This window comes from Acomys russatus, chromosome 4, assembly GCF_903995435.1.
Source record: "Acomys russatus chromosome 4, mAcoRus1.1, whole genome shotgun sequence".
NCBI lineage: Eukaryota > Metazoa > Chordata > Mammalia > Rodentia > Muridae > Acomys > Acomys russatus.
The window spans coordinates 75,085,690-75,110,715 of record NC_067140.1 but is presented as its reverse complement, the minus strand read 5'-3'; the positions used below and the strand labels follow the sequence as shown (position 1 = coordinate 75,110,715).

Genomic DNA, 25,026 nt, shown 5'->3' with positions numbered 1-25,026 from the left:
AGATGATCAAGGATCTGACCCAAAAGCTGGAGAGTAGCAGCTAGAACACAGGCTTGTTGCCATTTAAAAAGTGTGTGTGTGTGTGTGTGTGTGTGTGTGTGTGTGTGTGTGTGTGTGTGTGTGCGTGTGTGTGTTTTCAGCAAAGGAGAGGAAAAATTTAAATCTAGAAATATATATGTATATATATATGTATATATACTGTGGGTATGTGAGTGTGAGTGTGTGTGAGTGTATGTACAGTAGCAGCAGATTAGAGATATTAAATAAAATGGCTATTTCGCTCATTCAATTAAGCTGATTTGGAAAATAAAATTGTCCTTAGGAAGGGGTACAATACAATTATATCATTTTCGGGACAAAGAGGGAGGGAGGCCTTTCTGGCAGTCTTTATGTTCCATTTGGAGCCAGGAAACTTACGCTTCAGGTTCGGGGCTCATCTCATCAAAGCTTGCTTCATTGTCAGAACTCTTCTCAGCATAGGGCACAGCACGTCCTGACTTTTTGTATGGGAAATATTTCACATTTACGAGGTCACCGAGTTTATCCAGGACTTCCAAAACCTGCAATGAGATGCCCTTTCTGTAAGTTATCTTTCAACTCCCAAGTGGCCTGCTTTGCAGAGCCCAGGTTAATGGCATGCTTCCCAAAGACCCCCAGTAATGGCTGGCCAGCAAAGACCCATGCTATTATGTTGTGGTTTGTAAGTCCTAGAAGAACTCTCATTAACTTGTCTGTGTGGGTACATGTATGTGTACAGGTGTCCATGCATGTGTGTGCACATGTGTGTGATGGCCAGAGGACAACCATGAGTATCAGTATTCAAGTGTCATCTCTTGTTTTTTCAGGCAGGATCTCTTGCTGTCCTGGAGCTTGTGGGCCAGTTAGTTTTAGGAATTCCTCCTTTTCTGCCTCCCCAGTGTTGGTATTGCAAGCACATGTCATTCTAAACTTTGTGAAAGCAGGTTATGTGAACTGAATTCAGGTCTTTATGCTTCCATGCAAGCACTTCAGCAATTGAGCTAATCTCCCTAAGTATGCTGGAAAAATATTGGGCAGTAATTCTTTTTTTTTTTTAATGCTCTAACTGAACACTGTGGATGGTCTATCTTAGAAGTGTGAGGAAAGGAGATTAGACATTTGACCCATGCAAACTTTCTTTTTATCTTAAGGCTTGTATATAACCTCACATAAGAAAATGATAAGATTGCAGAATACATTTGTGATCATGTCTTCAAATAGGGTAAATCAACAAAACAGAACATTTTGGGAGCTAAAAGTTGCCTCCTTAAATCCTCCCAAAGCTTACTCCCAACACTCATTTTGAAATACTCATTTCTACATTCCACAGCACAACTTAGACTCACAAAGAATCAACAGCACACATATTTCAGTTTTCTATTAAAGTTCTTGCTGAAAGGTGGAAGAGGACTGCAGAGCCATGAGCACGTCTGGGACAGCGGTTAGAAGGCAGGGCATTCTTACTGCATTGAGCTTATACTGGAGGTGATTTTAAGGAAGCTGACACAGTTTCTCCTTGGGTGCTACCAGGAAGCCACAGGCTGGCTGTGTATTTAGCATCTTCACCTCAGAAGTAAAAAGATTAAGGAAAGCTAGAACTGTCACAAAGGAGCCAGAAAAGGAAGATGTTACAGGAGCTTGTGTCTTTTCTATTCCTAACCTGATCTCCGAGTGATGCCTCCCCTTTTCTTTTTCTATATGGATGGTTTGTATATGTATGTGTGTGTGATCATGTGTGTGCACACGTGTGCATAGGCCCATAGGCCAGGCATCAGTCAGGCCAATACTTTCTGCATTGCTCTCCACTTTGATTTTTGAGACAGGGTCTCTCACTGATGCTAAAATTCACTAATTGCACAAGTTCCAGGGCTCTGCCAAGCTCCGCCTCTCCAGGCACCTACGCTACCACACGCAGCTTTTTATGCGGGTGCTTTGAATTCATACTGAGGTCCTCGTGCTTTGCAAACAGACAGCAAGAACTTTACCAACGCCACCATCTCCCCAAGCCTCTGACTGCTTTTGTCTAACATTGCTTGTATTCTATGAGTGTTCGTGCTCAGTTGCTGCCTCAGTCCCCTTACTGTCCAGAAGGTTCAAACCTCACTCTATGTTGTATTAAATGACTGCTCACAACTTTACATTGAAATGGAGGTGTGACCTCAGAAGTAACTGTTAGTTGATGTATCAGTGCTCCTCACATGCCAGGTATTTATTTCATAGCAATGAAGAAATTGTAAAGGGGAGCCCAAGGTCTGGTTATTACAGAGTTGGCTGTATTTGAGGTCCTAATGCTGTTTGGATCACAAGGGATAAAATGACATCTCTGCTATACAACTCATTCCTCCCACCTTTTGGAGCTTGCTTGCCGTTCATGTCTTCTTTTCCACTTTTAGAATGGGGTTTCTCCTTGCTGTCTTCTTACTTTCTTGTGTAAAGAGGCACAAGCCTTCCTTTAGCTCCCTTCCTTCCTTCCTACCTTCCTTCCTTCCTTCCATTCATCCTTCCTTTTTCCCTTTCTTCTCTCTCTCCTCTCTTCTTTCTTTCTTCCTTCCTTCAATTTCCCCTCCATTTCTCTCACTCCATTTTCCTTTTGTGTCTCTCTATCTCTTTCTGTCTCTCCCTCTCTTCTCCTTCTCCTTTCTCTTTCTTCTCAACCACTCTTCTGTCTTTCTGTCTCCTCATTTCCTCCTTGTCCTCTCTCTGACTCTTGCTTCCTCCCCCATATCTTTTTCTCTACTTCCTTACCCCTTTGTGTCTCTGTCTCTATTTGTCTCTTTCTCTCTCTGCCTCTATCTCTCATCTCTTCTGTCCCCTCTGACTCTCTGTCTTTCCCCTCCTCTCCATCTGTTTCTCTCTCACCTCTCTTCCCCGCTCTGTCTCTCTGTCTCTGTACTTCTCTCTCGGTTTTCCCGTTCCCCTTTCTCTTTCTCTTTCTCCCCTCCTCCCCAAATCTATCCTTCTCTGTAGTGTGGATGTGTGTAATGCAAACTCAACTAATACTCTTCACCCTTTTATCATTGTGTTCTTGGTTTTGTTCCTCACATTCTCATAAAACACCCCCCCCACACACACACACTCTCTAAGGAACCCTGAGCTGCCAGTAATTGGTAGTCCAAAATTTTCTTCTCATCTCTTACCCTATTTGAACTTTCTTATATTTAGGTAACTTCCTCCCCACCCCCAGGCCCCCTGGAAATTGTTTGGTGTTTAGTGTACTTAACACTATGGTAGTACACATACGTACTGACAGCTTTAGTTCTATCCACATCCTACCCATTTCCCTCCTGCAATTCCATGTCTCGGAACATAGGTGGTCTACTGCAGTCTGCCTTTGTTCTGAACACTGCTGTTTGTTTCTCAACAACTGGATCTTTTATCTTTGGCTTTAACATCCCTATAGTTCCATAAAATACAGTAGATCTAGGCTTTCAATCTTGTCTGAGCTCTAGAATCAATTTTTATTTTCGTCAATGGTTCCGGGGCACATTCTCTTAATGTAGCAGACTGAGGTCATCCCATTCCTCCTCCACTCTTATTAAAGATGGTCTGACCCTCGCTGTTTCCTTCCTCTAACGGACTGCTTTGACATCCCTCTGCTGACTGAGCCTAGAGATCTAGAGAAGAAACTTTGGCCTCTGTTCAGGTATCTCCTCCATTTAGTTATTTGTCACATTTTGGAAATTCATGTATTCATAGTATGTGCTCATAGACTCATTTTTAAAAAATTGTTGCTTCCATCATGACTGGCCTTGCCAACTCTTATTTTATTCAAATGGGTCCGTTTCATGTCCTTTTCTCTGAGCTCTTTCCTCTCAAATCCACTTGTCACACTTACTTCACAGTGACTGATAATGCTTCTCTTGTGGTCAGACTAAATGATGTTTCATAATTAATATTAAATAACTTTAATAAGGCCTATCTGCAGCCAGGACTGGTGGTACACACCTGTAATCCCAGCACACAGGGAGGGAGAGACAGGCAATCTCTGTGAGTTCAAGGCCTTCCTGGTTTACAAACTGATTTCACAACAGCTGAGGTTACACAGAAAAACCCTGTCTCAAAAAACAAAAACAAAAACCCACACCAAAAAAACAAAAGCAACCCTCGCAAAAGTCCCATCTGAAAACTCACTTTCCTTGTGAGTATTCACTGCTATAATAATCAACCTCACTTTCATGCTCCCACAGTCTTCCCTATCTTCTTCTCAAGGTTAATTTATTTTGTCTGGAATCATCATTAGTTTTTTTATTAATCTAGTTTGTCAATAATCTTTCTATTCCAGGTTTTGTATATGATACATACACATTAATGTTTATAAAAGTGAATTGAAATGAGATGGTTAACTTCAGAATGGCTGGATGGCTTAGTTTCCTGATATTATTCACACAAAACTTAAAATGAGTGACAATAAAATACGTTTTTAAAATCACTTATTCCTGACTCAAATATGATTAATATTATATAGAAATAGTCTTTATTATTTTCCTATAAACATTGTTTAATTTAGGTCATATTTATTATAGAAGCTTTTGTACCAGCAAAAAATATCAGATAGTAATGCTTAAAGTGTGTGTAACCAGCATTTTCTTTTCAGAGCATGCAAATAGAAAATTCAAGTACCTAGTCTTTTCTATGAAACCAAAATTCTAACTTGAATCAAGCCTTCAGTAAATGGATTTTCTTTTCTTCCAGTTGATTTGGGCATGTTGTTTGATATTGTTGACACACCATAGTGGGTTTTTTTTTTTTTTAAAGATTTTGTCTGTGAGTTTCATTTGACATTAGTTTTCTACCTAAGTCACTCTAGGGAACCCTAAGATGGCTTAATAAAAGTACTTGCTCAGGATTAAGAATATTGGAGGATTCAAGATCCAAGATGGCAGCACCAATCACATATTGTTTCTGAGCAGCAGAACAGCCAGGACAACACAGTGATTTAAAGATCAAACTGAGAGCTACAAAACACCGGTGCTGCTGATTCCAAGGTGAGAGGGATCCACATTGTGTGAAGCATGGGTTAGCCCAATTCCTGGCCACCAGGTAACCCACAGAAAAGTTTGGGAGGTCAACCTCCACTAGCTACCATCTTGAGAAAGACTGTGAGACATCCTTGCAGCTTTGGGCTCTCTCCATCCGTCTGCTGCTTACCTGATCTGGGACATAGAGCATACAGGCAGAGCTGAATCCAGGCACCTCCACAATCCACATTAGCTGCCATCCTGTGAGCAACTTCAGGCTCGCATTGCTCTCTGCCCACCAGCTGCTTACCATCCTAGCCAACTGGGTCACAGAGCAGATAGACAGAGTCCTACCATCTCAAAAAGGCCAGTAGAGCACCAGAGCACCTTTGGCCTCCAATCTTTCTCAGCCCCCTCAGCCGCTTACCAGCCTAGCCCATCTGTGACACAGAGCATACAGGCAGAGCTGAGTCCAGGTGCTGGCCACAATCCACATTAGCTGCCATCCTGCCAGCAGCTTCAGGCTCAGATCTCTCTCTGCTTGCCTGGAGCCTACTGGTCTAATGCAGCTAAGACACAGAGCAGACAGGCTGGGCAGAGACCTACTCAGGCCAAACTCCACTTAGCTGCCACCCCATGAGCAGCTTTGGGCTCTGATCTCTCAGCCCACCTGCAGCTTATTGGTCTGGCCTGTCTAGATCACAGAGCAGACAGGCAGAGCAAAAAGTTGCGTGGGCCACACTTGACATTAGTTGCCATTCCCTGAGCAGCCTTAGGCTTGAATCTCTCTCTGCCTGTCAGCTGCTAACTGGCCTAGCACATCTGGGACACAAAGCAGATAGGCAGAGGCCTGCTATCTTGAAAAGGCATGTGGAGCACCCCAGCAGCTTTGGGCTCAGATCTCCCTCAGCCCCCCAGCTGCCTACCATCAGGGACACAGAGCAGATAGGCAAATCTGAATCTGACATGGGCTGCAACTCACATTTGCTGCCATTTCAAGAAGGTCTGTGGGGCACCCAAGCACTTTGGGCTTGGATCTCTTGCAGCCCTCCAGCTGTTTACTGGCCTAGCCATTCTGGAACACAGAGCAGATAGGCAGAGCCCTGCCATCTCCGAAAGTACTGTAGAGCACCTGAGCAGCTTTGGGTTTGGGACTCTATCAGCCTACTCCTCTCCTGCCTGACCCAACTGGGATATAGACAGGGAACCCAACTAAGCTGAGCTGGGTGCAATCTCCAACACCCACTGTCCACCATCCTGAGGAGGACTCTGGGGAGCCCTAGCAAACAACATTCAGCTTGGAGCTCTTATTGTTTCCTCCCAACCTGCCTGGCCCACGTGGGATACAGAGAGTGACCCCATTGGAGGAACCTCTAGGCCTGTTAACACCGGAGACAACAAGATGCCTAGAGACCAGTTCAAGAAAACTAGCAACAAAACTCAGAGCTATATAACACCACTGGAAAACAGTGATCCTTCCAAAGCAAGCCTTGGAAATATGAACACCCACAAAGTACAAGAAGAAGACTTTAAAATTGAGGTGATAAAAATGATAGAAACCTTGAAAGAGGAAAATAAATCACTCAAAGAAATTCAGGAAAATACATTCAAACAGATGAAGGAATTGAATAAATCCTATAAAGAATTACAGGAAAAGTTCAATCAAATAGGAGAAAGTAACGAATAAAACTATTCAAGACCTAAAGAGGGAATTAGAAGCAACAAAGAAACAACAAGATGAGGCAATCTTAGAGTTGGAAAATATAGGGAAGAGAGCAGGAACTGTGGACACAAGCAACACCAATCAAATACAAGAGACGGAAGAAAGGATTTCGAGTGTGGAAGACACAATTGAAGTTATTGATACATCAATCAAAAATGTTAAAACTAAAAAGTTCCTGACACAAAACACCCGAGAAATCTGGGACACTATGAAAAGACCAAATCTAAGAATAATAGGAATAGAAGAAGACCCCAAGCTCCAAGGCCCAGAAAAGATTTTCAACAAAATCATAGAAGAAAACTTCCACAACCTAAAGTAAAAAATGCCCATAAACATACAAGAAGCCTAGAGAACTCCAAATAGATTCAATCAGAAAAGAAAATCCACCTGCCACATAATAATCAAAACATTAAATATACAAAACAAAGAAAGAATATTAAAAGCTGCAAGAAAAAGGTCAAGTCACATATAAAGGCAAACCCATCAGAATTACACCTGACTTCTCAACAGAGACTATGAAAGCTAGAAGGGCCTGCGCAGACGTCATGCAAACATTAAGAGATGACAGATGCCAACCCAGACTACTACTATACATAGAAAAGCTTGCAATCACCATAGATGAAGAAAAGAAGATATTCCATGACAAAAACAAATTTAATCAGTACCTAACCATAAATCCAGCCCTACAGAAGGCACTAGAAGGAAAACTTCAACTCAAGGAAGCTAACTAAACCCAGGAAAAGACAGGAAATAAACAACTTCACATTCACAAGTCCAAAAGAAAAGAAAAACACACACACACTTACCACCACCAACATCAAAATAAAAGGAACTAATAACCACTGGTCATTAATATCTCTCAACATCAAAGGCCTCAGCTCCATAGTAAAAAGACAAAGGCTGACAGAATGTATGTGATAAAAGGACCCATCATTCTGCTGTATATAAGGAACACACTCCAGCAATAAGGACAGACATTTCCTCAGAGTAAAGGGTTGGAAACTGTATTCCAAGCAAACAGACCTAAGAAGCAATCTGGAGTAGCCATTCTAGTATCTAATAAAATATACTTCCAACCAAAACTAATTGAAAGAGATGGGGAAGTACACTTATCCTCATCAAAGGAAAAATATGCCCAAACAATGTCTCAATTCAGAACATTTATGCCTGAAATTTAGGAGTACCCACAATCATAAAATACATGTTACTAAAGATTAAACCACACATTGGACCCCACACATTAATTGTGGGAGACTTTAACACCCCACTGTGCCCAATAGACAGATCATCAAGACAGAAACTAAATGGAGAAACAATGAAACTAATGGACATCATGAATCAAATGCACTTAACTGATATCTACAGAACATTTCAACCAAAAACAAAAGAATACACCTTTTCAGCACCTCATGGAACCTTCTCCAAAATTGACCATGTGCTTTGTCACAAAGCAAACTTCAACAGATACAAGAAAATTGAAATAATCCCTTGTGTCTTATCAGACTACCATGGATTAAAGCTGAACTCAACAACAACAACAGAAACAACAGAAAGCCTATAAACTCATGGAAACTGAACAACTCCCTACTCAATGACCCCAGGGTAAGGGATGAAATAAAAAGAGAAATTAAAACTTTCTAGAATTCAATGAAAGTGAAAGGACACCATACCCAAACTTATGGGACACAATGAAAGCAGTGCTAAGAGAAAACTTCATAGCACTAAGTGCCTTTGTTAAGAAACTGGAGAGATCCCATACTAGCAACTTAAAAGCACATCTGAAAGCTCTAGAACAAAAAGAAGCAGACACTCCACAAGAAGAGTAGATGGCTGGAAATCATCAAACTGAGGGCTGAAATCAACAAATTAGAAACAGAGAAAACAGTTTTCAAAACCAACAAAATCAAGGTCTGGTTCTTTGAGAAAAATCAACAAGATAGATAAACCCTTAGCCAAACTAACTAAAAGGCAGAGGGAGAATATCCAAATTAACAAAATCAGAAATGAAAAGGGAGACATAACAACAGATACCCAGGAAATCCAAAGAATCATCAGGTCTTTCTTCAAAAGCCTATATGCCACAAAATTTGAAAACCTAAATGAAATGGACAATTTCTTGATATCTACCAATTACCAAAATTGAATCAAGATCATGTAAACAAATTGAATAGTCCTATACCACCTAAGAAGATAGAGGCAGTCATAAAAAGTCTCCCAACCAAAAAAGAAGCCAGGACCAGGTGGATGCAGTATAGAATTCTACCAGACCTTCAGAGAAAGCTAACACCAATTATCTTCAAACTATTCACAAAATAGAATTAGAAGGAATATTATCAAACTCATTCTATGAGGCCAGAATCACCTTGATACCTAAGCCACAGGAAGACTCAACAAAGAAAGATAATTTCAGACCAATTTCTTTTATGAATATTGATGCAAAAATACTCAATAAAATACTCACAAACTGAATCCAAGAACACATCAAAAATATCATTCACCATGACTAAGTAGGCTTTATTTCAGGCATACAGTGGTGGTTTAATATACAGAAATTCATCAATGTAATTTATCATATAAACCAACTGAAAGAAAACAAACCACATGATCATCTCCTTAGATGGTGAAAAAGCATTGGACTAAATCCAACACACTTTCATGTTAAAAGTCCTGGAGAGAGCAAGGATACAAGATACATACCTAAACATAATAAAAAGCTATATATAACCAGCCTATAGCCAAAGTCAAACTAAATGGAGAGAAACTTAAATCAATTGCACTGAAATCAGAGGCGAGAAGGCTGTCCACTTTCTTTGTATCTCTTCAATATAGTAGTTGAAATCCTAGCTAGAGCAATAAGGCAACCAAAGGAAACGAGGGGAAAGGAAGAAGTCAAACTATTACTATTGCAGATGACCTGATAATGTACATAAGTTACCCTAAAAATTCTATCAAGGAGCTCCTACAGCTGAAAAAAATCTTCAGCAAAGTGGCTGGATACAAAATCAACTAAAAAAATTCAGTAGCTCTCCTGTACACAAATGACAAACAGGCTGATAAAGAAGTTAGGGAAACCACACTCTTCACAATAGCCACACATAATATAAAATATTTAGGAATAACTCTAAACAAGGAAGTGAAAGACTTGAATGAAAAAACTTCAAATCTCTCAGGAAAGTATTTGAAGAGGATTTCAAAAGATCGAAAGATCTCCCATGCTCCCATGGGTCAGGAGAATCAATATAGTAAAAATGACCATCTTACCAAACACAATCTACGGATTCAATGCAATCCCTATCAAAATATCCACACAATTCTTTACTGACCTTGAAAGATAAATTCTCAACTTTATATAGAAAAACAGAAAGCTAAGAATAGCTAAAAAATAATCCTGTACAATAAAAGATCTTCTGATGGAATCTTCACCCCAGATCTCATGCTGTAGTATAGAGCAATGATAATAAAAACAGCATGGTACTGTTATAGAAATAGGCTGGTTGATCAATAGAATCAAATTGAGGACTCAAAAATAAACCCACACACTTATGGACACTTGATTTTCGACAAAGAAGCCAAATCCATACAATGGAAAAAAGCATTTTCAACAAAGGTTGCTGGTCGAACTGGATGGCTACATGTTGAAAAATGCAAATCGCTTCATATCTATCATTCTGCACAAAACTGAAGCCCAAATGGATTAAAGATCTCAACATAAAACCAGACACACTAGATCTTTTAGAAGAAGTGGGGAAGGGCCTTGAACTCATTGGCACAGGAGACAACCTCCTGAACAGAACACCAACAGCTCAGGCTCTAAGATCAAGGGTTAATAAATGGGACCTTATGAAGCTGAGAAGCTTCTGTAAGGCAAATGATACTGTCAACAGGACAAAGCGACAGCCTACAGACTGGGATAAGATCTTCACGAACCCTACATCTGACAAAGGGCTAATATCCAAAATATATAAAGAACTCAAGAAATTATATACTATGAAATAACCCAATAAAAAATAGTGTATAGAACTAAACAGAGAATTCTCAACACAGCAATATCAAATGGCTGAGAAACACTTAAAGAAATGCTCCATATCCTTAGCCACCAGAGAAATGCAACTCAAAATGACACTGAGATTCCATCATATACCTATCCTATCTGAAAGGCTAAGATCAAAAACTCAAGTGACAGCACATGCTGGTGAGGATGTAGAGAAAGGAGAACACGTCTCCATTGCTGGTGGAAGTGTAAACTTGTACAACCATTTTGGAAACCAATCTGGCACTTTCTCAGGAAATTGGGAATAATTCTACCTCAAGACCCAGCCATATCACTCCTGGAAATATACCTGAAAGAAGCTCCACCATACAACAGGACATTTATTCAACTATGTTCATAGCAGCTTTATTCATAATAGCCAGAATCTAGAAACAACCTAGATGTTACTCAACTGAAGAATGGATAAAGACACTGTTGTGCGTTTACACAATGAATACTACTTAGCTATTAAAAATAAGAAAATCTTGAAGTTTGCAGGCAAATGGATAGCACTAGAAAAGATCATCCTGAGTGAGCTAACCCAGATCCAGAAAGATAGGCACAGTATATACTCACTCATAAGTGGATATTAGTCACATATTACAGGATAACTACGCTACAGCACAGAGGCTGATGCATCAATCAAAGGCCATATATGATGTGGCCCTCTGCTCAGATGTAGCAGATAGGCAGCACAGTCTCCTGTTGGTCCCACCCATGAGGAGTACGGGGGACTAGTTTTGACATGGACTCTGGCCCCCCAACTTTGATCACTTCTGCCTGGCAGGGTGGCCTTGCTAGGCCTCAGAGGAAGAGGATACAGATAGGACATAGGAAACTTGATAGGTAGAGGTCAGATGTTCTTGCCTCACAAATATGCCTATCAAATATCTTGGGCCAGAAGGCTGAAGATGATGCTCCAGCATTGTAGAGAAATTTGGGTAACTGTTTAGGCAGTAAACTGTCTCTGTCATCTTCTCATTTTGGAAGCTGCTAACCTGCACTTCCTCTTTACTCAGTAATCAATTTTATTCCTTCTCAAGTCTCTGATGGGGTAGAAGACCAGATAGTTTAGTTTTGCAATTAAGCTTATTTGTTTAGGGGTTAAGTTTTTTTTTAGGTGTAGATAGATGTTTTAAGTTGATAATGACGTAATATGATAGATATTGTTTATATTCAGAATTTTAGATGCACCGAGATAGGAAAGATTTTTTTTTTCTCTAAGGCTGCCATATATAAATACCCAAACACTATGAATGTAACATATATGCAATTCCTGATTGTTTCATGCTTCTTCTTGCTGTAGGTAGTTTATTGTATAGATATTTAATAATAGAAATGCATATGTGAAAATATTTTATAAAAAAAAGGGAAAAGAAGTACCTGCTCAGAATCCAGGCTATCAGAAATAGTGATTCTGTTGGTAGACGGATACTCACCGTGTCTAACATTTCCCGAGTATGTGCTGATGAAATGCTGAACCTGGCTCGACTTTCTGCGAGGGCAGTAGCAGGAAATCCAACAACTACCACCCCGATTTTTTTCTTAAGCAAATACCTTGCAAAAGCACTTAGGGAGAGAAAAGGGAGAAAAGGGTTAATGGAGAGAAAATAGATTATTCCTGCTTAAAACAACAACAACAACAACAAAGACAATGATTACTTGTCTTGCCCTTATTAAGAAAAGAGGAGTACACGTTCTTTTTATTTTTTAAATTTTTTATAAATTTATTCTTGTTACATCTCAATGGTTATCCCATCCCTTGGATCCTCCCATTCTTCCCTCCCTCCCATTTTCCCCTTATTCCCCTCCCCTATGACTGTGCCTGAGGAGGAGTACACTTTCTCCCACCCAACAGACCAAGAACTGGACAGCTGCTTGCTGTCCCTCCCAGCTGAGTGTGTGCTTTCATGGAACCTGACCCATGGGTTGGATAGCTGTTAGTTTGCGACCTCTGATACTGAGCAGCAATGCTGATTTAACAACGCTGCACTGATATGAACTCCTTGACCCGCAGAGGGCCTGGACTAGAAGGCAAACTGCTAATGTGGTAGAATGGCATGAGAAATAATATCCATTACATGTTAATTTATATATTTAAAAAATGAACTGCTGGGTTAACTGTGGACATTTCAAGAAGGAATACTTGGTGACTATAATCTCAAGACCAGGATTTGAGAGTTTTGTAGAATCCAATCTCAAATCAAATTATTCCTACTTCAAGAGTGAGGACTACATGCTACATCAAATGAGAAGTAAGGGCAAGGGTCTCCTTTTTATTTTATTTTTTATTTTGTATTCGTGAGTGAGCATATGGAGGTATATACAAGAGGGATAACCTATTGTCTGGCCTCCAGGGGAACCAGATAAGATGCAAGAAGGGAGGTCAGAGAACCTCATAGGCACTTATTGCCTATAGGGCATGAGTCAAAGGACTAGCTACAGAGCTCGTTGAGGCAGAGAAGCCTTTGTAAGTTCTTCCTTCCATGCATCCTACTGCTTTCGTTTTTTAATTTCAAAGTTAATCTCAGTAGTGATCTCAGAATACTAAACTCACAGTCTATAAATTGCCCAGCCTAAGAGCCAAAGTCAGATTAAAAAGGCACATGCCCCCAGATAAGTTCTTTTGCTCTCTGCAGGAAATCTTAGTTGTGGGTCTACCCACAAGAGATCTCAAGGCCTCAGGTCTGTTTTTGACAGTGTGGACCTGCAGGTATATTATGGCAGGCAGGAAGCTTACGGCAGCACAGAAACCTTTTAGCCATATTTCATTAAAAAAATGACCGAAACCAGACTGCTCACCCATTCATTCATCTTGCTGCTTAGCTGTCTGCGTTTTGGTTGTCTCGTGCAGAATTCATGTTATTAAATAAAGCAGTGGAGACTACAAAACCTACTTAACACACTATCCTTCTACATCCCCACCCCCCCCCCCCGCCACCTGGCTTGGCCAAGGCGAGCTTTCCCCCTTTGATTTCCACTGAGAATGAGGCAAGGCGGCAAAACTTTCTAGCTGAGAAAGTTTGAAAACAGGGGCTGTTTTTTTCTGCCTTCTTGATCACCCTATGGAAGGCTGCCCACGGCATTGCACAGGATGAGAGCACAGAATTGTCTGAGAAACAAGTCAAGTGCTTTATTGCAAGATACAAACCACCTGACCCATGATCTCGGGCTAGTTTTTTGGGGGCTCCCGGAAGACCATTTCTCTGTCTGTATGGTTCCCTTCGTACCAAAGGAAGTGAGTTTTGCCAAAGAATGTTGAACAAACTATATAACTTTTGGTTCCTTAGCATAATCTGGGGTCTTCATGGAGCATTTCTGAATTTGAAACTTAAGGCTACTGCAGAGAATATAGGCAATTGCATTTTATATAACGAGCCTCTGGGTATGTAAACCCCCAAGGCAAATTAGAGCTGCCATAGGCCAGAGGTAACTAAGTGTGTGAAGCAATAATAATAATGATGCTAAGCATGATCACTGCGCTGGATGCAGCCCTATAACACCGTGTATACCAAAATCTCCCAAGTGCATGACAAAGCACCTCAAGCTGAATGGAATATATTCTTTCTTTATATGTATGTTTGAATTTTTTTACACCTATTTTTTGTGTGTATGTGTACAGGCATGTGTGCCATGGTACACATGTGTAGGTCAGAGGACATCTTTTTAGAGTCTTTTTCTCTAGTTTTTAGTTTTTTTTCTCCTTCTGCCATGTGGTTTCCAGGAATCGAACTCAGGTTATCAGGCTCGGCAGCAAGCTTCTTTACCTGTGGAGCCATCTTGCCAGCCTGCTTTGCATATTTTATCGCTGAAATTACATTGTACTGTTGCAGCATAAATTATTGTACTGTTGTAAAATGTTCAAAACTACACCCCTATTAACCACTTGATATTTTCCTGCGGCAAAATAACACAAGGATATGTTTAGAAGAATCAGACTTTTAAGAACTTATGACTCACTTCTATGCTGCGTGGGTTCTCAACAGTCTAGGCTCCAAATTCTTTTTATGTTTCTTATTTTTGTATTATAAATTATCTGTCTGTTCAGATAGATGGGTCAAACAGAAGACTCCAATACTGGCGTTACGTATTGGAGAGACAGTCCTCGGTCAGAAGGAGGCTCAAGACCGTCTCTCTTACAGTTGAGAGAAATCATTTCCCCAGATCTCCAGAGCTTGAAGAGAAGGCGGCCTTAGCACCCATCACCTTTTCCTGAAGGTACTTGGGATAAGTCCTAAAGACGCTGCTGGAGGTGGCTTCTGAGAAGCTGTATGTCTGAGGGCAGAACTCAAGTACCTCTCCAAGCACCTAATTTAACTTGTGCACAGAAAAACCGCATGGTATGAAACATGTCGTCTCAGGCAGGACACGCTGGGCACTGCACGATGCTGAGGGTCGCTGGATACTCACGCTACTTTGGCAGGCATGTAAAGGAGAACGGGGACGATGGGAGAGTTGTCATTGCCATAGAGGATGAATCCCATTTCTATCAGCCGCTTGCGGAAGTATTTTATGTTAGTTTCAAGTTGCTTTACTCTCTGCAAACCTGAAAGGAGACAGGCATGACATCCTTCAACCCCCATTAAAAAAAAAAAAAGAGGGAAGTAAAGCTTAGATCAAGCTGGGAAACATTTCCTTCTGTAGGCTTATCAGCCGGGAAGAGTTGGAAATACGGTAATCAGACACAAGCACTGTGTTGTGCCTGGGAGACAAGATGGGAGAAGGGTATACAAAGTGATGCAAGCCAGCTACAGGACCAGTGGGAGCAGGTACCTCTTGTGTAGAGATTCTATGCCAAGTGCTTTAATTACTAAATCAGAAGACCGCAGTGTAATAAGAAAGGTATGTACAGCACACACACACACACACACACACACACACACACACACACACACACACACACACGGTCATGCAGTTGTTGGTAATGTTCTTTATCCAAATTGAACCAGCTCATTAAATTCCTTTAAGCTCAATTAAAAATTATTAATATTCTTGTTTGTTTGTTTTGAGTCAGTATTATCTGTATAGCCTTGGCTGTCCTGGAACTCACTCTGTAGATCAGGCTGGCCTTAAACTCACGAAGATCTGCCTGCCTCTGTCCCTGAAATGCTGGGATTAAAGGCATGTGCCACCACTGCCTGACTTTAAACTCAATTTAAGGAAGTAGCATGCTATTGATGGGGGCAGCTGAGACTGGCTTATGCAAATTATGCAAATGCTGTTTCACAAGCATTTGGTTAGTGGCAGGGAGAGGAAGGAAAGGAGAACTGCTTTTCTCACAGAAAGGAAAGACAACATTAATCCAAACCAGGGCAGGCAAAACACGTGTGTCCATGTCAAAGATACTGATGGTTTCAGTTCAGTCCAAAACCGTCTGTCCAAAGCGTTTGCCTTAGTCCTGTGGTAACACACATAAGGTGACAAAGGGAATTAAAGCAAAGAAAAAAGGTACCTCATTAGTGCAGTAGGTAGCATGTCAGTCACATAAAGAGAAGAAAAAGTTCTGAAGAAATCTGCTGGCATCAGTCCTTCACTTTAGTGGAAGGCAGAGTTAGCAGGTGTTTACTCAATGAGAATGAATAGGATTCAATATTTACGTACTTTAGAAGTCAAGTCCGTGTTGGCTTTTGGCAAAGGCTGTTCAACAGGAATGCAGTATTGTAGCTGTGGCTGTCTCTAGCTGACTTCTTATTGTTTAGGTGTTCGTTTCAGGTAAACTGAAGCCATGTACTAGAAGCTATCCAAATTTTGAATATATCACTCGTGTGTGTTTGTAACTCTCTAAAGAACAAAAGTGAAAACTTCAGGAAACATGTTAACTGTGATTGCCTTGGTCTTTGGAAAATGAGAAACGGTTAGGCTGTGGCATCCTCTGTACAGACTCTTTCCTCCAGGGGATGTTGGTGTTTGAGTGAACTTGGCACATTTCCCCTTTGTAGCAATGACTTGACCAATTGGAATACTCTCTCCTTCTGATTGCTGGTTCAACGATGGAATAAAATTTGGGAATATTAGACTTTGTCTCAGAGCCACTGAAGAAGTGAAAGTTTGGGAAGCTAGATCTTTGTCAACACATGGAGGAAACCATCAAGAATTCTATTGACTCCAAGAAAACCCAAGGCACAAGATAATGAGGGCTTTAAAGTGAAACTCTTGCATCTAGCCATGGTTAAGCTAGGCTATCATTTAGACTTTCTGTTATGTGACCCAGTAAATGATCTTTTCTCCCACCTAGGAGCAAATGTTTCCTGAGTGACAGGTGGCGACAACTTTGACTAGGCAAGGTATAACAATCTCAATAAATAATATGAGTAGAGTGTTGGTGAGATGGCTCAGTGGCTATAGGCACAAGTCTGATGACCTTAGTCTGATCCCTGGATCTTACAAGGTAGCAGGAAAAAAATAACTCTGCAGAGTTGTCCTCTGATCTACACACATGTGGACATGGATGAATGTGCAACAGCATATGTGTGCATGTACACACACACACACACATACACACACACATACACACACATACACACATACACACACACACATAACACACAACACACACACACATACACACATACACACACACGGGGGGGAGATAGACAGAGAGACAGAGAGAGAGAGAGAGAGACAGAGACAGAGAGACACACAGAGAGAGAGACACACAGAGAGAGACACAGAGAGAGAGACACACACACACAGAGACAGACACACACACACACATACACACGGGGGGGGGGGGGAGAGCGAGAGAGAGAGCGAGAGAGAGAGAGCGAGGAGAGAGGAGAGAGAGAGAGAGATGGAGAGGGGGAGAGGAGACAGAGACAGAGAGGAGAGCGAGACAGAGGAAGAGCGACACAGGAGAGAGACACACAGAGGAGGAGGAGAGACAGAGAGAGAGCGAGAGAGGAGAGAGAGACACAGAGAGAGAGAGAGAGAGAGAGAGAGAGAGAGAGAGAGAGAGAGAGAGAGAGAGAGAGAGAGGAGGGTGGGGGAACACATGCAGGAGATGAGATGAAATAGTATTATAGTATTCCTGGGATTTTTCAACCTGGCAATTGCTAATAGCAACCTTTACTCTGGGGTTCTTGGAAGGCCATTGGGTTGAGAGAAACAAGGTGTTGCAAGAATGGTTTACTTTCATGTATATATCCTTTCTCTCCCCACACTCACTCATCCTTCAAAAGTCAAAAGGGACAACAATAAAACATCATTTCTCTGCTTTCCAATTCCAGATGTGTCATTTGTATATGGGGATCTGAAAATATGCAGGGCCATTTTGTATAAATTATACTTTGTAGACATAGCTTCGTAAGTTATTTAAAAAGGATTGTTTTATACTATGCTGAAATGTCTCTTGGGGACTTGTATGTGTACGTGGAGTAGCCTATTTGAAGTATTAAACTAGAAGTTAGGATGGATGATATTTGCCTTAAAAATCCACTTATACTTTGAAACTCCATATTTAGGGAGCTAAGCGCACAGAGTGGGGAGAATGGGCCACACGACTAGAAGAGCAATGCTATGAAGGTGACGGGAAAGAAGGCAGAGATACACATCCCAGCCACCCAAATCCATTCCATATGCCCTGTTCCCTTGTGTGTTCAGCTCTTCTGTTGATTGTTAGCTACAGGACGAACAGATGACTTCATCAGGCTGGGCCTGATGATTCCTAAATGTTCCCCCTCAAAGACTGGGAGGATTTCCTGCTCTGGAAGTGCACAAATGATTTAAATTGCTTTTCCCAGTGGCATTATCTTTGCACTTACCTATAATGACTCATGTATCATTGGGCAGCTCAGCTACTTAATTGGCCCCGTCTGTCTTCCCCCCCTCTATTAGCTCGAGTAACTGGACCATAAGCTAGTGCTTCCACTTCACTACTTCTAGAACCTTCAAAACTTAATAAAACAGATCTGAATTTTGGTTCTGAGAATATCTGTTGTGTAAGAACTGGAAGCTTCATTCTTGTCCCGTCTTCCCTATCTGTGAACCAGCATTAGCACAGTATGGCTGATAAGCCAACATGGCACACTTTGTAGTCACCATGTTTTCTCATACAGGTCAACTATAAAGGCCTCTGAGGTCTTTGGTGTTGGCCAAGATACAGCTCCTTTCAATTATTCTATTCCCCACTCTTTAAAGTTGGAAACATTTGCATCCTCTTGAAAGGCCCGGGGGCAGAGGGGAATTTGTACATATAAAACGCGGCTCATCTAGACAGGATGTGGGTGATTGTACTAATTATGGTGTGCTTTGAGATCCGTGCTTGAAGAGAGCTTGGTAAGAGCAGAAGAAATATTTGGCAGGGTTCTTGCGCACAGGAATGGGTGCTGTTGAGACAGCACCCAGGCATACTGGAGACTGGTCACTGCAGCCAGATCCTGTTTGAAAGGCACAAAGCTGCTAATTACAGAGGTTCAGCCTCTTCTGCCTCATATTCCATAGAAGACAGAGAAGGTAACAGTCGGCTAAAGAAATGAATGAGATGATTCTCACATGGGCTTCTAGAGAATTTATGCATTTGTTTTGCTAAGCTCTAGGCTGAGTGCTGTGAGAGGAAGAAACAGGCTTTGCAGTCAAGTGAACCACCGTCAAGCTGGACCTGCACAACTCTAGTCCCTTAAAAAAAAAAAGGCCTCACTGTTATTGCAAGGTAAATACAAGATTATCACAGGAAGATGAGGAGAAAATAATGACTGTAAAACAGGAGACCAGGCATGCAGGACATACTTGAGAGTTAAGTCTCATTTTCCATAGTCTTTGGCAGGTTCAGTGTCACGTTACTATCACCTAGAAATGCTATAGAATCACATGCCAGGGCTGCACCCAGGACCCATTGAACCGTGAACTCTGGAGGTAGCATGAATTTTGATTTTCGTAAGGAGATTTGGATATCTCAGAAACTGGCACTGTTGCCAGTTCACTCATAAGGCTGTGTATGTTTGTTGTAGGTGCCTGGCCATACTTGACTGAGCTATCCTCTGTTTATATTTGATGATAAGAACGGAGGCTGGCTGGACAGCAGCCTCTCACTCGATATTATATCTAGGTGGCTACTGAATCCTCAGTTCCTTTTGTGGGGGTGACTTGATTTCCTGGGATTTGCCTGCTCCAAGGTCCTCTCACAACTTGAGATCAGCCCCCTTTGCTGCCTTCCCCCCTGCCCCCGCCCCTTTCAGAGGGCAGGCAGTGCTAGGGATAATCCCAGACCTGCAAATAAATGCGCTTATGTGCTGCCATCTTCTTCCCCGTTTGAGAGATGAGCTAGGTTAACGGAGGCCACGGATACTTTAACCTTCCCTCCAATGCTATTAAAACAAAAACAGCTGGAGCAGAGGAAGGAAAACAAATAAAACGCAAAGCCTCTCACTACAAAGCTTTGCAGTCCCCTAATAAAAACAATGGTTTGTGGGGTTTCCAGAAATATGGTTAGGACAGCACAGTCTCCTGGAGGACCAGAAGCAACTGTGAATAACGGAAACTGCCAGAGTGACCTGTCTTAAAGAGGGAAAATTTCTTCCACACCAAACCATCAGCATGAATGGGGGGTGGGGGTGGACTGGGGTGCGTGGGCAGGCATTTTCCTTTTAAGGATGGAGATAAAAAGAGATGGTTTGGTGATCTTCTGGGCCAACACAGTGTCACTCTTAGTTTCTAGCAGAGGAACACACAATCACACACACACACACACACACACACACACACACACACACACACCAAGTGACTTATTCTAGCATTTCTCATGTTTCAGAATGAGCATCTGGGAGTACATACTTCTTACCCCTGCTTGAATTATTTAGCAGACCACTGCTGTCAGAAAACTGACTGGGCAATGTAACATTTCCAGCTTGGTCAGTGTGGCTTGAAAAATGAGGTCCTTGTCTCCATAGATGGAAAGTATCTTTCTGTAAGACACTTTTAAGCAGTTGGTATTTCAGAAAAATTAGCCCATGGCAAATCAAATTGACATTACAGAATGCCTACAGTAGGAAGCCTCCCTTGGCCCTGGTGTTTCCCCTGATCACTTCCCTGGCGTGACCCAGAGTGTGGGGTGCTGAGCGGACCTGGCAATAAAGTTTCCATGTGGCAGCAGGAACCCAATGTCTGTTATTTTTAAGTACTGGACACCACACAGGACATTTTGTTTCCAAGACACTCAGGGGCAGAGAGATTTCAGTGAAGATCAAGAGGCTGTGAGTGGCAAAAGAGTCGTAAGCTCCGAGTTAGCAGCTGACAGGCTTCTCAGTGGGGCGGCAGCATTTGGAATGGCTTGCTTAGAGAGGCACGCGTTTTTATAAGGCAGTGGCTCTCTCCCTTTTGATGTCAGGATTCCAAGGTTACGGCATGTTTTATAGCTACGCACACATGTGCCAGGGGCTCTTTCGTCTGCTCAGTCATGGCCCTGGGGAGCGTACACAGAGGGGCAGATCGGACGTCAGGCTGGGCAGCTAGCTATCTTCGTGGCTTGTTTTCAAGGGCTCTGAGGAGCTACTACTACAAAGCTACTCAAACACAGTCAGGGATTTAACTTGCCAAGCAAGATGAGAAAGGTCATCTGCGCATTAACGAGGAGCCAGAGAGTGATGTTCTGGAATCCTTTACAGATGTGGAAACTGAGGCTTGAGGATTGTGAAAGCATTGCCAAGATAACGTGGAAGATGGCTCTGCTTATAAGATTATCAAAGTCTACTCTTTGAAGAGTTAGCTCATTGGTGATGTGTGAGTCCCGCGATGCAAGGATGCACACATTTGACACACAGAAAGCTTTTGCTACGTACAGAAGCTTGGCTGACTGTGGCAGCAGGAATTCTGGAGCTCTTTGAAGAAAAAGATGTGATTAAGGGGCAGATAGAAAATACTATGCAGAGGGAAGCACATGCCATTTGATGTGTGTATGTATCACCATAATATTGTCTCATGAATATTAGTAATTGAATGGGTTATTTTGCATTTAAATGGAGAGTAGTATCTTAGCAATTCTCTAATAGTAGGATTTTATACATCAAAGAAGGGATGGATTTGCCAGGGCCTTTATGAATTAGTGACTTTAAAAAAAGGTCACACCAAAGGTTTCTGTAATTTTTAAAAATTGAGGGTAACAGAAAAAGAAGACAAATTTCCTCTTACATGCAGAATCAATTCTTTCTCTCTCTCTCTCTCTCTCTCTCTATATATATATATATATATACACACACATATATATATTTATATACATATATGTGTGTATATACATGTGTGAATATATAAACAGATGCATATATGCATGTGTGTAAGTATGTATATATGTATATATATATGTAAGTGTGTGCTCATGTGTCAGTGTAAAGAAGGCATTCTTTTGAGGGAAGATGGACCGCAACAGGAAGGGGACAGAGAAGGTAATGGGAATGAATATAAATAAAACGCATGATCTTTCCCCACATGACACCAGCACCAGATCCAGTGCCAGATGACTATGAACCCAATTTCTAGGGTTCGAAATTGACTCCACCACCATGGGTTTGTATTTCCTCACTCTGGAGTTTGTGTTCTTCACCTGTAAAAGTGGGAATAATGACCATGATAATGCATATTTTCAAGTATGAGGATAAAATATTAATCACTTAGTGGAGTGACAGGTACAGAAGAAATTCAATGTGGTAAAATTAAACAAAATTATATGTCTTATACAATGGGCTTCAGTTTGTATTTCATTTGAAAAAAAATCCATAGTTCAAAACAGTAAAAAGCAATTAGTTTGAGCTAAAACCCAGCTGCTTGACTTGGATTTGCTCCCAAAGGCTGCCCTCACGGCCAATGTCACTACAGTCTATCAGGCTGTCCCTTAGTCCTTCTAGATCTTCTTGGTGCCAGGGATTGAAGCAGATCATTGCTGGGAATGTAACACTTGCATTCCGTCTGTCTGTCTATCTATCTATCTATCTATCTACCCATCTATCTATCTAGCCATATCACAAATTTGTTTTATATATAAAGTTTGTTATATATAACAAATATATTTGATATATGCATATATGTATATATGTGTATATATATATATATATATATATATATATATATATATATATATATATATAAAATAAAACATCTGAAAGCTCTAGAGATATGAAAAAGCAATGACACCTTGATCCCTTAGACTAGGGCCTTCTGGAAGAAAGAGATTTGAGGAAAGGGGCCTGGTTAGGAAGGAGACCCCTTTAAGGTCTCTGAGGATCAAGGCGCTGCCTCCTCAGGAATGAGTGACTTCCACATGCTGAGAATGACTCTGGCAGCCAGCCAACAAGAAAACGGGTACCTCAGTTGTAGGGCCCCAAAGGGTTGAACTCTGTCATGTCCATGCTAATTCAGGAGAGGAGGCTGAGTTGATGAGGATAGATGGTGGCACCTTACTTCAGCTTCCTGGGAGCCTCTGCTCAGATTCTCCACAAGGTAACCCGGCATTGTTTTAAGCAGCCACTTAAGACAATTTGTTACGCAGAAACAGAAAGCTAATACATTCCTTGTAGCTCAAACTCACACATGCTGGGTTTCCTTAAGCATGAATGCACCTGCTTAATACTCCCCAGCTGTGCCCGGTGAGGTGCCTGGTTTTCTCTACAAAATTCTTCCAACGACAGTGAGGGTGAGTTAAGTTTCACTGCACACTTGAAAATGAGCTCACAAGGCGAGAAACAAAGGCCGGTGTGGAAGACCAGCTCCTTTTCACTCTAGAAGACGAGACTAAAATGGAATTATCTTCTTTCCTTCTGTAGTTGTTCAGTGCGGGAGTTTACGTGTGTCGCACCGCAATCCCCCTGCCTCAGAGTCTTTTTTTCAGCGAGAGCCTAAGAGGAGGAAGCAGCTTCAGCTGGGTTGCTGATGGCTGAAAGGAAGGGGCCACAGGATCTTATCCCCTGCATCATCTAAAAACCAAACAGTTTCCCTTTTGCTTTTGCTAGGAAAGTGTCGTAAGGCCTCACGAGTACAGAGTACACACTGCGTTCTCTAGGCTGACGTAGAGTCCTATCGTTAGCTAACCCGGAAGAGGCACAAGGTCCTGGAAAAGTTTGCCAGGCATTTCTATGTAATCAGGCAAACATCCCCTTTCAGTGTGTTGGCTAATTTTGTGTTCACTGGACAAACTCAAGTTGCCCTGTGTGTGTATACGAGCATCAATAAGGCAGGGAGGTAAACGCCTGCTACCTTGATTGCTGACCCCGACCTTAGGTCTGCTCGCACAGAAAGACCAGGTAGACCGCTCTACCCACCAAGCACAGGTGATTAATCACGGACTGAGGCAGGCCCACAGTTGAAAGCCAGTGGAGCGTAGCGCCTGCCATCTGGTTTGTATTAGCTGTTGCTGAAATGCCAGTGGCCTGAAACCATTTAGAAAACGCAGCTCTCCGTGCCCTCTGTTTCCTTCTCGGCTTCTTTCTGTGTCTCCAGCTGGTAACCAAGTGGCAAATATATTTAGGAAGCAGCAGCTAATTCCTCCCTCAACAATGCCAAGGACCTTCAATGCCAGGACCCTCAGACGGTGCACTTTGGATGGAATTCTGTCAATGCCTCTTAAATTCATCAAGGGATCTCCGAGGGACAGAACAAACATGTTGCTGAGTTTGACTGGAAGAAAAAAAAAAAACTGGTAGGAGGCCAGCTTTCTATTCACTGAGTTCTTTGAGACTCGTGAGAAGACCTGTTTAAACTGTGTGTTTAGAGCTGGGTGGTTTATAGCCATGGGCCACAGTTTCCTTTTGCTTCTCTTCCTAACAGAAGGGACAGAGTAGAGAATAAATTTCTAGAATAACACATGTAAGATAACCTTGGTGATACCAACGGAATAAGCATGCCTTGCAGCTAGCAAACAGCTGGCATTGGAGGAAAGCAACATCTGATGGAAGGAGTTTGTACTGTATCTCATGACTTCCCCACTAGCAGTGGGGAAGAAACCAAATTCTTTTTGACAGCTAATGGCTGTCACTCAACGTAGTGCCCTTTCTCTGTCTCCATGCCCTAAATCTTCCCACTTAGACACTGTTGTTTTTAAGCCTACCAAACTCAAGTGTAAAAATATGTGTGTCCTGTTCCTGAGATCAGAGCAAAGGTTGGAGGTCACAGCTGGAAAGGGCTGCTGCCACTTTCTCCACGTCCACCTTTGGTTAGGAGCAGGGTCAGTGCCACACTTGCCAGCCTCACGGTAAACTTTCACAAAGGATCAGAAGGAGTGAACTAATCCAGACAAAAAGATTCTGAAACAAAACCCGATTTTTTTTTTCAGGGCAAATACATTCTAAGTATCACTCACTCATTCTTTCTCTTTTCTT

At 41.8% G+C, this 25,026-nt stretch overlaps 1 protein-coding gene across 1 annotated transcript in view; it reads right to left on the bottom strand.

The window, feature by feature from the left end:
• Positions 1–406: 406 nt before the first annotated feature.
• The window catches only part of Sptlc3 (serine palmitoyltransferase long chain base subunit 3), a 105,919-nt gene continuing 81,299 nt past the window's right edge, over positions 407–25,026 (bottom strand). The window contains exons 10-13 of the mRNA XM_051144928.1: positions 18,278–18,308; positions 15,140–15,267; positions 12,169–12,298; positions 407–560 (exon numbers count right to left, since the gene is read on the bottom strand). Of these exons, the coding sequence (XP_051000885.1) occupies positions 414–560; positions 12,169–12,298; positions 15,140–15,267; positions 18,278–18,308 (436 nt within the window). The 3' untranslated portion in view covers positions 407–413. The remainder of the gene's footprint in view (positions 561–12,168; positions 12,299–15,139; positions 15,268–18,277; positions 18,309–25,026) is intronic.